Source organism: Mauremys reevesii, linkage group 8, assembly GCF_016161935.1.
Source record: "Mauremys reevesii isolate NIE-2019 linkage group 8, ASM1616193v1, whole genome shotgun sequence".
Classification (NCBI taxonomy): Eukaryota; Metazoa; Chordata; order Testudines; family Geoemydidae; genus Mauremys; species Mauremys reevesii.
In genome coordinates, this window is record NC_052630.1 from 8,168,335 (window position 1) to 8,185,108 (window position 16,774).

Here is a 16,774-nt window from a genome sequence, read left to right on the forward strand (position 1 = left end):
AAAGGTTTAATTCTAAATGCCTCTCTTTGAATGTTGAAACAGTAATGGTTATCCTTTTAAAATACTCTTGAAATTCTTTATGCATAGGTGTATTCAGGGATGGTGGGCAGTGTTTGTGCATTGAACTGCAGAACAAACAAATGACTGGACAGGACTGAAGGATAAAAAAAAATTATAGAAATACTTCCTACCAGCAGTTCTTGTGAAACTACAGAAATGATTCAAGTCTCTTTGGGCCCCTCTTTCAACACTTCAAAAGGGATGCAACTTTGATTATGCTTTGAAATATCTTATTATATTATAGTGTTTACCAGAAAGGAGGACTCAAATACTGTCTGAATCCTAAGAAAAAGGACAAAGATTTGTAATTAACTCAAAGACTCTAAATAGAATGGAGAACTTGGTCTCTTTGCATCATTGGGGTGTCCTCCGACTGCCCTGTCTCCGGGGAACACTTTTTCCTCTGGCCTGATGCCAAGGCCTTGATGCGCTGAGGAGGGGCTGCAGTCACCCAGACAGCTCGTGTTTCTATGAGAGGTATTGTCTGGGTCCCAACTGTACACTGTTCTGTCTCCAACATGAGTTTCTGTTCCCTGGCACCCGTCTCTGCATGGCCAACTCCTGCTGTTCCTCATGCTCTGCCTCCACCCTAGAACGTGCTAATTCTTGCTCTGGTTTTATTCTCGGTTTGACAGAATTTGCCCAGAAGTGCTTCATTCTCCAGCTCTCGTCAACAGCTTTTCAAGCTATCCCTGTGAGCTCTGAAAAGGAGACGAAAGCTCCTCACAGCTGTCTCAACTCAAAATGTCCAGTTCCCTCCATTCCTTTTCTGAACAGCCATTGGCTTTCCCCATCCTAAGTTGCTCCAGGTTCAGGTTGTTACTGATCTCCTCCCACTCAGGACTGGGATGCCTCACCGGTCTCTTACTAAGGTCACCAGTCACAGAACATCTCTTACTACCCCAGCACATAGCTGAACTCGCCATCCTTGTAGCCCCACGTCCCCCTCTGTGGGGGGTAGACCCGCAGCATTTCCCCATGCACACACGAGACGTGTTCAGGGAGGTACGTCCATCTTCTTTGCCAAAATCCAAAGTCCACAAGGCTTTCCACTGACACTCCTTCCAGCTTCACTGGTACCACATATGGCTGAGTCCTGGTGCCATTCAGAGAGGAGCCCAGGCTACAAACCTGACTAGACTAGTAGCCCAGCTAACTGCACTTCATTTTTTAAATTATTATTATTATTGGGCATTCATACTAGATATGCCCAGGCTTGCTGCACCTTGAAGTGCACCACTGGACTTCCTCAGCTGTCCCCAGAAGTGATTCTGTTAGATTGTAGGACTGACCAAAGCCCTGGCAGCTACTGTGCATTCCTGTTTTGGGCTACTCAGTACTCTCTCCTGAAGAGCTTCCCTGCAACTCCTGAGCTTGGGGAATCCCCTCTTCCAGCCTTCCCCTCCTATTCCACCATGCCACTCAGGGCTCTTGGCTCCTTCAACCTCCAAAAAGGCTCGTACCCTCTTGATTGCCTCACCCACTGAGTGCTCATGGACCAAGTGATCCTAGGTTTTCTCTATGAAATTAGTCTCTGGGCATAACCACTGGAGAGCAAGGTCCCAAAACCTCTAAGACACTAACCAGGTCTGTGTTCTACTCCCTGCAGGAAGAGTTCAGCCTGGCAAAAGTTGCAGGGACCACCAGGCTAGGGACCAGCTGCCCCAAGCAATCCTCTCCCATGCCAGGCAAAATCTCAGGACCCATCGACCCAGCTGCTTCCACAACCACTCCTGTTGCTGGAAGTAGGCCTTCTGCGACCACTATTGAGTAGCAAATTGTGCCTTTTGCTATTTCTGCAGGCTCCCTGCCACAATTGCAGGAGCAAGGTCTGGGTCTGTTGCTTCATCTTTCCTGATTAACCAAACTGGATGGGGTGTCTGTCAGTACTCACCGGTTTCAATTTCTCCTCCATGCCAGGTGCCTGTCACCTGCCTGCATGCGCCACTACATGTTCTAGCACTCCCTTGCAGCACTGGGTGGTGAAACAGCCACCTGGCCTCAGTTTCTCAGCTGGTTTTCTGCTGCTCTGAGCCAGCCTCCAACCCTTCTGGGTTGCAGAATCTTAGCCCTCCAGCTAGGTTGCTTACAGTTCTACCCCCTTCCGGGGCACTCAAAGTCCCAGACAAACAAAACAGCATAAATATCAACTCTTCCATTTCCTCTGGGAGATCTGCTAGGCACCAGTTTTTTCCCAGTCCCAAGCTAGCTGTTTTGCTTGCAGTGAGCACATCTACTCCCTCCCTCCCTGCATACCCCTCCCCACTGAGCAGGAGTCTTCTTTTTAAACTCTTCCCTGGCTGCTGTTCCAGGTGTCTCAATTTGGGCTATGGTGACCAGATGTCTGATTTTATAGAGACAGTCCCGATTTGTGGGTCTTTTTCTTATATAGGCTCCTATTACCCCACCCCCAGTCCCGATTTTTCACATTTACTTTCTGGTCATCCTAATTTGGGCTGCGTGTGCTCCATTACAGAGAGGCATCTACAGAATACAGAGGTGCAATTGGTGACATGGAAGTATGGCTGTCCACCCCTTTTCCATGAGCAAGGAGCCATCCACCCAAACACAGACTCTTCCATGCACCCTTATGGAGAGAACAATCTGTCCTCCTGGTTTTTGCACTCCTCGGATTTCTCTTCCCCCCGCCCCTAAAAAAAATTAGGTGAAATCTGGGCACCATTTGAATTCAATGGGAGATTTTCAATTGACTTCAGTGGAGCCAGAATCTCACCCTTTAGCCTTACGTTCTCCCTATATCTCCCAAGATAAAACATTCCACTTACTGAAGAGGAAAAAACAACAACACACATTAAATATCTGTTCTCCCAGATTTCTGAACATCTCCCAAACTGAAAATGGAAATGCTTAGAGCTAAGCACATGCCTAACAGTTTGTAGGAGCCTGGCCATTTCGACCATCATGGACCGGCGAGGGAAGCTTCCAGTTGTTTTAAGGGGTGTTAAAAATCTTGCAAAGGGAATTAAACATACATTTACGATTTGAGGATTGGGGAACCGGAAGGGGAAATGGAAATTGAGAGAGGGGCATGTTTGCCTTGTCTGTCACGAAGCACTGCATGTACATTCACTAAATATAGTTGACGTGATCTACTGGAAAACCCATGAACTAGCAGTAGTAAAGGAAGTTTAACCTTCAGAAGTGTTAACCACTAAAGTATGATGCTTAAAACAATTGTACTTAAGAGACTATTCTGAATATGAATGTGGCTTTTTATGTAATCTCTAGCCTCCTCCACTGTGTAACTATAATTCATATTTGAGATTTCAGCCCAAATTCTATTCATAAAGGCATAGGCTACCAGCAATCTGTGTGATGGTACAAGGTTAATGATCCCTTAGTCCTCCTCCTAGGAGGAAAGAGGAAACTGAAAGAAGCATCAAAATGACCTGCAACTCTGTTGACTTGTGCAACAGGTCTTGTTTACCAAGAAGAACTCTTGGTCCATAGCCATAGCTCTGCATGGATGGGAGAACTGCAGGGAACAAGGAAGGAAACTGGGAAGTGGTTGATGACCAATTTTTTATGTTATTTTATTTTTTTTTTTAAAGAGATGCTCCACTGTGGTGTCAGCAGGCACTGTGCTGCATGAGGTGTTTTCCAGAAGAAAGAAGCTCTGCTCACTTGTTGTCATTAATGCTCCAGTGGCCCTTTTTTGTAAGACTTGGGGGTGTCAATTACAGTGCTTTGTCCAAATGCTCATTCAGGTTCTGCTCACATAAATGTCCCGGTACTCTAGTATCAGTTGGGCGCACACAGCATTCCTAAATTCTCGCTCTAAACCATTGCATATGATGGTTCCGTGCAGTTGTGCAGCTTCCATATTTCACCCCAGAAATGCCGCCTTCATCTTAGTGTTGGGCAAAGTGACCCCCAAGGCCGAATTTGTACATCAGTCGGCTACAGCAGTAAAGCATGGTGGGATCCTGCAGGGAGAAAAAGATTTCGATGGAGGGGGCTCTGTAAAAAGATGCACCCTGCAAGTATGCCTTGCCTTACTGTGCCCCACATGGCAGCTTGCTTTGGTCAGGGCAAGGAGGAACCAAACACCTTAATTAACAGAAGAAGTCAGTTTCCCTTTTAATGAAGTCCCATAGAGAAGCACTTGAACAACAATTTAAAGCCCTTACCTCCGAGCCCAGGTCTTGTGTTCTGGGTAAACCAGAAGTTCAAAAGAAAAAGGCTTGGGGTCTGATCAGATCAATCTCCAGGTAGCTAGGCCAGGGATCACCCTCCCTTGCTAGTGGTGCAGCTTCTAGTGTCCCTGGTCAGCTTCCTCATCTTAAATATGGTAGCCTGTCGGGTGGAGCTGGGAGCCTCCTTGATGAGATCAGGTGATTCTGATTGCAGCTCATGGCTGGCCCTTAGAGGGTCATATGCTCCGTTACAGGCTCATATTAAAACAAAGGCTAGCAAGAGCTCTTCTGTCTCCCAACAAACTTTTGGTTTAGATGCAGAGAGCCTAAAATGAAAATTACTACAGCAGATAAGGCAAAATACTTGCCAACACAGATAACAGTGGGTTAGCATCCTTTCAGATTCGTGTAGCTAGCCCCACGGAAACGAACAGATACAGGAACTAGTGACATTGAAAATTCCTGGCCACTTCTGAGAACCTGTAGCTTTGCACATGGATGCTCACAAAGGGAAAGCCCATCTCTTAATGCAGTGGGAAGGAAGAGTTTGGAGCAGGACTCAATTTAAGGAGCTCTCCCCCAGCTGAGTACTTCAAGGTCCCTCAATTCCCCCTCCCCCTTGAAAACCACTCCAGTTTAGAAGGCAGATGAAAATAATGGGACTAATACAGCATACCTACTGCTACAAGAGTGCAAAATCTGCATCTCTTCTGTGTAATTGTCTGCTAGGAAAGTGCATCATGTATTTCAATAAAGGAGCCTTTTGACTGCAGAAATTTGAAGGCACGTTCTGCCTGAAATTTAGACAGTTTGAAAGTTAGGCAACATAAGTCACAGGATGAAGGTTTAAATGATCAGCCAAATCACAGTATTTAGTATAATTGTAAGTAAGTTTCAGCAGTGTGACTTACAAACTATGGCAATGCATTCATTTCAGATGTTCTTGTTGTGGCTACTATGTTAATGATGTCTGAAATTTCAAAAGGGTCAAAGAGGAATGAGATGAAGACTGGCCCTCCTCAACATTCACCTCTGCCATAACACTAAGTCCACAAAACTTGATGCCAAATTCTGGGCAACGGAAAAAGTTCCTTTTTCAAGCTAGTGCTGAGTTTTATGTGATTTGTCAACATATGAAACATGCCTGATTCTGCTTGCATTACTACCAGTTTCACACCATATACCCACTGTACTTGTGAAGATACATATTTTGCTTAGTTTGTTCGGAGGTAAAGGAGAAGCCTTCAGTGCTATGAATCAGACGAAAAACAACAGAAGGGCTGAGCAACAGTCAGACGTAATCACCCACAAGGGGGCGATCTGATATTTGACCTGTTCCTCTGAACTTGTACTTGACAACCAGTCAGCAATAGAAGGATTTTTGCTTGTCAAAGTGAAAAGCTAACATCTAGCCTGGTGTTCTACGGCTTGATCCGAGTCTATGAGGAAAAAAAGACTATTTATTTCAGTGGACTTTGGATTAGACTCCTACTAAGCAACCTTTCCAGGATTCACAGAATGAATCTGCAGCTAACAGTTGCCAAGAAAAGCTCTTTCACCTGACAACTTTAATTTCCCTCATTCATTCAAAAAACAAAAAAAAACAGACAAGACAGATCCAAAAAGTAGGTTTAATAGAAAATAAACATGAATCAGCCAAGAGACATGACCCTTTTCCCCACCCCATACAGGCTGTGAAGTGGGTAGCAACCATCCAGCAGGTTAACAGTTTGGGCGAGGGCTTTCTGTTTGGATGTTTCTAAGATTTTAAAAGGATACTCACATCAGGAACACACAGCCTCTAGCAATGCTTGGCAGCCCACCCCTATGCAAGGATTTTATGGGAAAAAATGAAACTTCAGTCAGTCTCAACAGGCAATATTCCTTTATGCACCAGAACAATGGCGTATTGCTTTTTCACGCATTTCGACTTTCATATGCAAGAAGGCTGCAGCCTTCAGTTTCCCAAACACAGAGGAGTCCCACCACCATGGTATTAGGTGTCAGTTACGGCGACAAGCCAAACCTCCACACTCGATGATTTAGAACTTCCAGGAGAATTTGGTTTTCTATAGGAAGTGTGTGCCCTGCTCTCCCTAGGGAGAACAGCAATATCCCTACTGGTCCTCAGGACCAAAGGGAAGCTGATGCCCTCCAGCCTCCAAGAGTTCCATCCTGAAGCCCTAGATCAGGTCTGATCCTGAACATGGCCAGATTAATCTTTTGTGGGCCCTAGTGCCAGGACTGTGGCCCCCCACCCCCACTCAGCCTCTTCCACCCCAAGGCACCGCCAACACCCCCCCCCCCCAACAAGCTCTTGCCTCAGCTTGACCTCTTCCCCTGAGACCCCACCCACCACTTGCATGGGGGCAGGGGACGAGGGTGGAGAGAAGAGAGCAGTGGGTGGGGCCTTGGGGCAGAGCACAGGTGAAGTGGGGGCTGCAGAGCCACAGTCCAGGTGCCAAAGCCCCTTATGTGTGTGGTCCCAGTGCCATTGTAAACCCGGTACTGATCCTGAATTCTCTCTGCAGGCTTCTGTCTTCATCCTGCTACAACCCTTGGGATTTGGTTGTGTCTCATTTCCAGCCAAATGACCCCTCCATTTACTTACTAAACCAGACAGCAGCGTTACCTCCTTATACTGCTTCCACAGCTCACCCTAGGCTCTCTCCCAGCTTCTTTGGAGAGCCCTGGAGCACCTACCCCTTTCCTAGCCTCTCATGAAGTGTCTACACAGCAAAGAAAAACCCACAGTACCTCGGGCCACCCAACTTGGGCTTTGGCATTGTCTCCTCCTGGTGTAGGCTTCTGGGCTCGGGCTGGAGCCTGCGCTCTAGGACCCTGCAGGGTGGGAGGGTCCCAGAACTCAGGCTCCAAGCCCAGAAGTCTATACAGCAATGAAACAGCCTCACAGGCCAGCTGCAGATATCTAGTTGTTGTGTAGACATACCCTCAGTAGAACCCTACTGATCTTGCTTCCTCTGCTCTCCCCCCTTTGGAGGGAAGGTAGCGGTGCCAGCTTACACCCTCTGGCTCTCAACCCCAGCATCCCTAGCAAGCCTAACCTACAGGCTTCCTTCCAGAGCACAAGTCCTAGTGTACCTTACTGCAGAAGCACGACAGGGCTGGGCCGTTAGAGAGTTGGACAAAATCTATTTAAAGCATTGAAAGCAGGATTCAGAAAATATACACTATTAGCACTGAGAGAAGCATCCCATCTGGTTGCCTACAATAAAATTGATGCCACCATCCTTTGATTCTCTTTGTTTGAGAACTGGGTTTGGGGGAAGTGTACCCCCCAGCTTGTTCGAGAGCCCAGTGACTCTGGGATGGAGCCCTGATAATGGTGTTTTACACCTGGGACATAGTTCTTTTAGGACTCTCACGCAGAAGTTGAATGACTTCAAGATCAGCCACAGTTTCATATTCTTAATGAAAGCCTCTGTACCCCCAATAAACTATGGGTCTTCATAACATGTGTGCAGCAGCTATAAAAAAAGCCAGTTACATGGAACAATAGTAGAAACATGTTTAATATATTTTTAGCTGCCTTTAATTCAATTTTACAGTTAATGAGCATGAGCCCACTTCATGCAAACAGCCAACTCTCCATAGACAACCAGCAAATGCATCACAGACCAATGACAATCCATAGACAGTTTGGAAACCACCTGCCTAATCCTCAGCCGCCTTTGCCCAATTGTACCTGTAGTATGAAATGTATTTTTAGAGATATTTTCCATCCATGCATCACTGTTTGATAAAAAATAAATATTCCACATGAACATGTTTGAAATTTCTCCATTACAGTTCAAATTTAGCATCTGATGTCACAGCCCATCTACTTTCAGAGCATATTTAAGCTGCTGGGCTCTGTGGTACACCAGTATGAGCTTTAGGTTTGACAACGCAAAGAAACTTGACCAGAAGAGGAAGGAAGATCTTGCAGAAGGATGGTGTACAAGCTCATTGTCGCACTTGCAGTCGTTGCTCTAACTTCTTCACACGGTAGGTTCCTTTGACTTGTTTTCATATTCTATTTTGACTGCTGCAGAGCTGCTAATTTAAGGACACAAATAGCTGGTCCTAAGAGAACGTTTGACACTTGAACTAGGAAGAATTGGTGTGCTTACCAAATGTGCCTCATTTACTTACCGTAATTTTAACTGATAGAGCTATTTTTCTGTTTTTGCAGAATTAACGAGGAACGGTGGGAGATGCTCATGCCTTCGAATTACAGATAAGATTAGGTTTGGTCCTAACCAGTTTAAGACGATAGAAATTCTCCCTGCATCTGCCTCATGTGAAAATGTGGAAATAATGTGAGATTCAAATCTAGTATCATAAAATTTAAGGGGATAATTTCCAGACTCTTGTCTCATGGGTTTTTAATTTATTTTTTTCCAGAGTAAACTTGAAAAATGGCAGACAAATATGCTTGGATCCCAATGCAAGCCAGATAAGAAATATTTTCCAGCAGCTCATCAAGTAAGAACTACTCCATTTTTTAAATCATTGATTGGTATTGAACATTCCTCAGTTTTGGACCAAAATTTCACAAAAATAGCAGGGGCCAGCATGCATCAGTGACTCAACAGAGTGAGGAACTCACGCAATAGGGAGCCAGTCTCCTACTAGTATGTTAAAGGAATCCACTTCTAGCACCTGAGAGCTGGTACAAAACAGGAAGCTTTAACTACTTCCGTTCTTGAGCCGTGCAGTAGCATTTACCTCAAGAAGTGGGGGTGTTGACCCCACTGCACTGGCTTAATTCTAATTTAGGTAATTATAGCAGCCTGCTTAAAACATCCAACTGAGACTGAAGGAGTGGTTTATTTTACTACGCTTCCTCTCTAAAGCCTGCACAGTGTTGCTGCGTTCTGTTAAAGAGCCAGCAGAACTTCAGAGGGTGAAGAGGCTCGACATGGGTTCACCTTTCAGTGACGCTACCCTTCTCCATTTTGCAAAAAATCCATGCGGGCAAAGGACCTGGTACAGAAAGTAGATAGCCATAGAGTAGGAGACATGATGAGGGGTTTCACCTAATAGCTGTGGAATAGGATTAGTAAAAGGCGTGGAGCATCAATGCAGCTTAAAGCAGATCCGCACCTTTGGATGGTCATGGAGCACTCCCAAGACTCACTCATGTTGCTGCGTGAGCGAGGGCAGACAGGGCCAGAGACCATTAAAAGGAAGTCCTCACTGCTCTAAAAGACTCGGGCCCATTTAGGCTGCATCCTCATTGAGACTCTCTCTCAGTAGTGGGATGGGAAAAGGCAATGCATAGATTTTCAATTTACCTCTAGGATTTTTGCACAGGAAGGACTGTGCAAGACTGGATGGAAGACATTAGACAAGACTACTAAGTGTTACTCTTTTCTTTTACAGGAAGAAAGGAAAGAAAAATGATAAACCCAGAAACTGAATATTTGTCAAGAAAATTATCTGATTTGTGGAGCAGGAGCCTAGGAACTTTACCTGATTTAGTGTTGTGACTCACAAAATGTATCATTTGAGCCATTGGCTGACAAAGCATTTATCTTTTTAAAGTTAATATATTGTGTTGCAAGTGATCATTTGACGTTCAAGATTCATTCATTAGAGAACAGATTGTATTTTCTTAATTTCTGTAATATACTGTACATTATGTTTTATACAATAAATACCAAAGGAACTTTCTGTCTGTTTTCTATTATTGTAGAGAATGTTAAAAATAAAAAGTAATAGATGTTTTCTGCTGATGAGATGAGGAAGGAATTAAACCATGCTGGAACTTTCAAAAATAGTCTTAGAATTTGGGGGAAGATAAACCTTTTTTCTGGAATAAGAAGTCATTCAGAATGCAAAGGAGAGCTCCTGTTGCTTCATTTACCTTGTTGTTTCCAAGTCAAACAAGGCAGCTGCATATCCTGATAGAAAGTAATTAGTAACTATTAGGAGGATTGGGTGGGATGCAAGAGACTAACAGTAACTCTCTGCCCAGCAGAGAAGGCCCTCCCTACCAGGTGGAGAGCCACTGGCACAGTAAATATGGAGGCACACATTGGGGGTGGGCTGGAAGTTTGGCCAGAGGGGCACTGCACTCAGTTTATTACAAGGGGTCTGGGCTATTTTAGTGCCAATTAAGAAAGCTCAAATTGACACACACCCAGGAGTCCCAGGATTGCGAGATATAGGCCCCACCCTGAAGTTTTTTAGCAGATTGTGCACAGATACAGGCATACATACAATTGTCTTCCCCCGACCCAGAGGTGGAACCACATTTGTTCAGGATGCCAAGGTGTCTGGCATAGGAATCCACCCTTTGCAACTGTACTGAGCTCCAGAATTTCAGTGTCAAGCTGGCAGGTGTTGAGTCCAACTGCTCAGATTTGCAACTGTGTAGCTGTCCTAGACATTAAAACAGAATTAAGAAGCAGACTTCAGCCAAAGAAAGGCATTACTGAAGTGATTGCCAGTGCGTAAAGTGTCTTTTTTGTTCTCCGCCCACATCAGTTACATTTAGACCTTATCCAGTGTGCCATCACGTATTCTGGCAATTCATCAGTTACTAATGGGAAGCTAAGATTTACGGTTTCACCAGCCTGGTATTTTTCTCAAGTTCCTGCCAATATCTTTAAGGGCATCTCTTCCAACTTCACTCTCTAGACACAAGACTAGACAATACTTAGTGTATACATAACACCCTCCGTACTCATTTTGCTTGTATTATGTGCACCATCTAGTGGCAGGACTGCATTTGTGTTGGTTGCAATTAATGTCCTCCCAGCTCTTATTCCACATCTAAAGTGTATTATACAACTGTGTGTGTCATTTTTTAGGCAGTGACTAAACTCATTTTTTCCAGGAGCTTGTAACCATTTCACAGCCAACAGTAAAGAGTTTGTAAAGAGGGGCACACACAGGGTTACATTCCCTCTCCTGATTTCTGCCAGGGTTCACACCAGAATGTGGCCAGAAGCAGCCTTTCAGCACTGTGCAGGAGGGAAGGGATCGGAGGAGGAGGACGACAGGGGAGAAGGGATAACCTGGCCCATGTCTTCGCAGACCTCATCTCTTTCCTCCCCATCCTCACTCACCTCTGGCTGGAAGCAGCTCCTGTTCCTTCCTGTCCCGCACAGTGTCAAAAGGCAGCTAACACCTCCAGGCTGCTGCTGGCCACTGACATAACCCTTCCTGCCCACACTGTAGCCAGGGGACAGGAGGTGGCTGGGTTAAGTCGCAGTGGATGCATTGTGCGCCAGGGCCCAGGGAACCTGACTGCAGGGGCTTCAGTGAACCTGGCCAGAGAGGCGGCTCAGCAGGGGAGGGTGTCTAGAGGACAGAGCAGCCCCACGCTCCCTGGGGACAGGACTGGGAGGCAGGCGAAGAGGGTGCTAAGTCCCTGCCTGGGGGTCTGCTGTGGAACCTGCAGGGTTGGGGCACGAACAGGCTGGAAATTGCTTCACACACACACACACACTCCAGAGCTTAGCTGAGGGGCAGAGAGGCTTCCACATGCTAGTGCTGTGCAGGGCTCTGGCACATGCAGGGCTCGGCTCCTCCTGGCCAACGCCCCGAGGGTCTTGGGCTTTCCTGGGGAGCCGGCCCAGCCAGAGGCAGTGGGGGAAGGAAGGAGCCTGCCGGCCAGACTGTTGGAGAGCCGAGCGCTCTGACCAAGGGCTGGTTCTCTGCACAGCGCTGGGAGTGGGTTGCACCCCGTCGGGGGCACATGGAAGAGCAGTGGGGCTGAAGGGGCAAAGCAGGGACAGCGAGAGAGAGCACATAAAGGGCCAATGGGTGGGCAGCAGAGGTGATGCGTAACTGGCCGCTGCCTGGTACCTGCCCGCACTCACCAGCCACTGCAGCTTGCAGTGCGCAGCCAGTGCCAGCCGGAAACCAGACCAAGAGATGGCCCGTAGCAGGGGCTGTGCTGATGGACCAGCAGAGGGAGTGGCCAGCCCAACGCACTGCAGCTTTGCCCCGCTACCAGCCTTGCGCACACAACACACTCATGGCTGGTGAGCAGGGATATGGCCAGCAGCATGACCTGCCAGTACTGATGGGGAGGGAAGACAGAAAATATGGGACAATTTGCCAATTTTTAAGAAAAAGTCAGGACACCTGCAGAAGGGCTTAAATACGAGACTGTCCCTTAAAAACAGGACATCTGGTCACCCTAGTCATGGCAGCAGGGGTGGTGCAAGCCTACCTGCAGGAAGCCTTGGTAAGTACTTGCAGCAGGGTCTGCGCTGCTACTTGCATTGGTATTTTCAGCCCTGCTAGCTTGACTGAAGCTAGTGCAAGTATTGTACAGTAACTCCCCACTTAACCTCCTCTCGCTTAATGTTGTTTCAATCTTATGTCCCTGCTCCATTACAGAACATGCTCATTTAAAGCTGTGCAATGCTCTCCTATAACATTGTTTGGCTGCCTGCTTTGTCCACAGCTGGCAGCCCCTCATCCGCTCCCCTACCCCCTGCCCATGCCTCCTGTCCACTGGCAGACCCTGCAGATCAGCTCCTTCCCTGTCCTCCCCACGCCTTCTGCCCATGGCAATCAGCTGGTCTGCGGCATTCAGGAGGGAGGAGTGAGGACTCGGCAAGCAGGATCCAGCTCCCTCCCCTGCCTCCTGAACGCCGCAAACCAGCTGATTGCCGTGGGCAGGAGGGAGGAGCGAGGACACGGCATGCAGAGTAAAGGGGCGGGGTGGGAGAAGAAGAGGTGGGGACTTGGACGAAGGGGTGGCGTGGGTGGGCTGAGGGTTGAGCCCCCCGCCCCGGTGCTTGCACAGTAGGAGCACCTTCAGCCTCCTTGCCTGCCTCAGTGTCTGCAGTGCCGGGGGCCATGTCTGTGTGGGGTAAGGTGGGGGCACCTCCCAGTGCTTCATACTCAGCAATGATGATTGTAGTATTCAATCAGAAACATAACTACAATGTTAAGTGAGGTGTTACTGTACCTGAGCTGTAATCACACCTCCAAATGCCACTTTTAGGGTATGTGTACACTGCAATGTGAGGTTATATGAAGTGTTGTTGTAGCTGCATTGGTCCCAGGATGTTAGAGAGACAAGGTGGGTGTGGTAATATCTTTTATTGGACCAATTTCTGTTGGAGAGAGACAAGCTTTCGAACTTACACAAAGTTCTTCTTCAGGTAAGTTTCCCCGACCTACCCTTGGTTTACAAGAGGTTTATTTTAATCTAGGTTTTTCCTTCTCACACACCATTACCAGTAAAAAAGTGGTGCTGCAAGTCATATTGGGTCCTGTTACACTTCTACAAACCCAGGGCCTTTGAAGGAATTAAGTGTGTGTTATTAATGGGGACTTTAGTGTGACCAGATTTGGCCCTCAGAGAATAGGAAGATAACAGATCCATCTTGGAGAACTGAAGCAAACATTACATTGGATTTAAGTTTCTCACACAATCTTGACTGAATAGTGTTGACATTTAGAGATTCCAGGCTTTAAACATGATGGGGTAAATAGGATGGAATTAAATATGTTGCTGTTATCTAGAAATTTCTGCAGGGCTGGATTAACAGTACATAAGGGTGTCATTTTGAAAGCTCTGAGAGCTGCACTAGTAACAATTTTAACCTTAAAGTAATTTAAAAAAAAAAAAACCAGCAAAGAATCCTGTGGTACCTTATAGACTAACAGACATTTTGCAGCATGAGCTTTCGTGGGTGAATACCCACTTCGTCGGATGCAAGACTTGTATTCACGCACGAAAGCTCATGCTTCAAAACATCTGTTAGTCTATAAGGTGCCACAGGATTCTTTGCTGCTTTTACAGATCCAGACTAACACGGCTACCCCTCTGATACTTAAAAAAAACCAAACCCCCTGTTTTACACAAGGACTTCCATAAGATCTGCAAATTTTCTTTCATTAACTTCCTCAGGATCTCTGGTCGTTAACAAATTTGCAATTGTTTAATTATTCATGAGGATACCTCAGAAACCAAATAGCCAAGTTTCTTGTGGAGAATTGCAACAGAAGAAAAGTAAGTTTTGATTATAACAAATACAGCTATTTTGGTAGAAAAATAAGTAGTACAGCAGGTCTGAAGTAAAATGTTTAGCATCTTTGCAATTATAATAGAAGCAAAAAATTGTAGAGGAGCCAATTAGTTAAACAAACAGTGTATTCCCCTTGAAAGCTTTTCTACTCACCAAATCAGAGCCTGGTGTCAGATAGGCCTGGTGTTGCAGGGATCTGTCTCCAGAACCCTTGTAGACTGCCACCACGCACAATTCGCCCTCGAGCTGAGAAACATGTAGTCCAGACCCCTTTTGAAACCGCAAAAGTTCAAACTAAACATTCCCCCCCACCCCACATCCAAACAAAAGATCTTTCCGCCCCTCTGAGGCCCAGTAAAGTTCCCTGTTCACCTCAACTCCTAGGGCCTGCAGATTTCTTTCATTGCCCCTCTGGCTGAGGGCTGCCTCCCAGGGCTTTTTCCTTAGAGACCTTTCTTCCTAGCAGGCTTCCCCACTATCTTCCCTCCTCAGGGATTCCATCAGTATCTCCCAGGGACCACCATGTTTGTCACAGACCCTCTCTTCAGGCCTCTACAGCGGCCTAACCTATCCCCTGTGGTTCTCTCCAGCCTAGCTTCACCAGGCCTTACCATGTCCTAAGAAAGAGAACTCCCCATATTCCTCTCATAACTAGGTCTCCTCCCTCAGTGAGCTCTTTACCTAGCTCACCCTGACCCTTCCACAGCTGGGATTAATAATTGTAACTGAGTCACCAGATCAGGAGCAGCTGGGGGTAAACTGCTAGGTCTGAGGGGCAAGGCGGAGCCTGACTCCCCTCCAGGGCCAGCCAGCCTGTGACATCCCCCAAGAAATCACTTCTCATGTTTTTCACTCAAACAAAAACCCAGTAGACCAGAGGTTCCCAAACTGTGGGGCACCCCCCCACTAGCAGAGCACAGAGGAATGTTGGGGAGGGCACAGCTGGGTCCCTGGCCTGCCACCATGCAGGGCAGGGCAGGGCAGGGAGGGAGCACCAGGCAGCCCCACTCTGCTCCCAGCTCTACTCTGGCCCCACCCCCGGCCACAGCCCCACACTTGGCCCTGCACCCCCCACCTCAGCTTCTGGCTGCAGCTCCAGTCCTGGCCCCACTCCCAATCCCCAGCTGCAGCCTCAGCCTGGGCCCTCTTACTCCTGTCTGCATCTCCTCCCCCCCACCCTCCAATGCCCTAGCCCCAGCCCGGGGGAGGAGGTCAGACCAGAAGAGACATGTATTAGCAAAGTTGTGTTGGGAGGCCTGCATTGTGCTCATTCAGACTGTGTGTGGATGTAACCCCCACAGTGTCAATTGCAAGACTGGGGCCTGAACAAATAAAAATCACATAACCTTAATTTTGAATTATGTATGCACAAAATTTCCAGGATTTTGTTCATCATTAAAGTGTCAGTCATGTCAATTTAGGATTTGGTGAGCCATGCAGACAGCTACTACTCTTACCCATTTGATTACAAAATACACATAATGCTTTACGAACCTGGCTCACTTATTCTGGAATAAAGGTTTTCACTTTCCATTTTCTCTAAACCACACAGAGAGGAGGCTACAAGTCGCTCTTGAAAACAGCAGTGTTTTCATCAATGTTATTGTATCTTATTTGTCATTTATATCTTTTTAGTTTTGAAATCTGATTGCACTACATTTAAGCTGTTGTATTAAAACTCAAACTCAAAAACATATTACACTTTGAAAAATAATTACCCTAGAAATAAAGAACCTGTTTTATTAGCAGAACTGTAACAAGCCAAAAAAAATAACTTAAAAATAACTATAAAAGTTACATTAAGAAATTCATACAAATTAAACTTCCAAGTGATGTTTAGTAGCAGTTTTGTACTGGTCCTGACCAGATATAAAGTTTCACCTGTTAATTTGATTTCAGTAGTCCAGACACCAGTTTATGTTTGGGTTCCTTTTTTTATTGGCCAGCATAGCAGGCAGCAGATCCAATAAGTGATTTAAAAATTTGATGCTGGTGTCTGCTTGCTCCGCCCACTTCCCCTCGATGCTAATTTTGTATCCTTCTGAAGTCTAGGAAAATACCAAGAGAAGATGAAGCAGCTTCTTTCATCCCTAGGACTAGGTCAAAGATTTCTTACTGACGTTTTATGAAAAGACATCAGGTGGAAGCTCAGAATCTGGCTTTCAGTCGGGTACCTTTTGAGAGCATCTGGCTTACTGCAACTCACCTAGTTTAAGTGGTCATAGCTTCACCTAGGTCAGTGGAACACCACTGATTTACATTAGCTTCAATTCTAGTTCTGTATCTTTAATTCTGTCCAGCTTCATCAGGATCTCTTCCCTTAGACCTGAGCCTTTACACAGTGCTCTCCTCACTGCCCTCATCTGGTTTGTAAGCATGTCCTAGTTACGTGGCCTACTCAACCCTAGGCTGCCTTCAAATGGGATACACAGTCAATCCAGATGCACTAGTTTTGAGCCTTTTTGTAGCTATGATCTTACTTCGGGGGAAGGGATAGCTCAGTGGTTTGAGCATTGGCCTACTAAACCCAGAGTTGTGAGCTCAATCCTTGAG

The 16,774-nt window shown here is 46.3% G+C and overlaps 1 protein-coding gene and 1 long non-coding RNA gene across 2 annotated transcripts; one reads left to right on the forward strand and one right to left on the reverse strand.

Annotated features, from left to right (window-relative positions):
- Positions 1–3,135: 3,135 nt before the first annotated feature.
- LOC120370968 lies at positions 3,136–14,903 on the reverse strand. The gene is made up of 3 exons (XR_005584086.1): positions 14,594–14,903; positions 14,375–14,467; positions 3,136–4,007 (listed from the first exon to the last, which is right to left on the reverse strand). It is a non-coding gene; the product is annotated as an uncharacterized LOC120370968 (long non-coding RNA).
- LOC120370967 (C-X-C motif chemokine 6-like) lies at positions 8,134–9,896 on the forward strand. The gene is made up of 4 exons (XM_039486350.1): positions 8,134–8,225; positions 8,413–8,539; positions 8,625–8,705; positions 9,606–9,896. The coding sequence occupies exons 1-4, from the start codon at positions 8,171–8,173 to the stop codon at positions 9,640–9,642; spliced, it is 300 nt and encodes a 99-aa protein (XP_039342284.1). The 5' UTR covers positions 8,134–8,170; the 3' UTR covers positions 9,643–9,896.
- Positions 14,904–16,774: the final 1,871 nt, after the last annotated feature.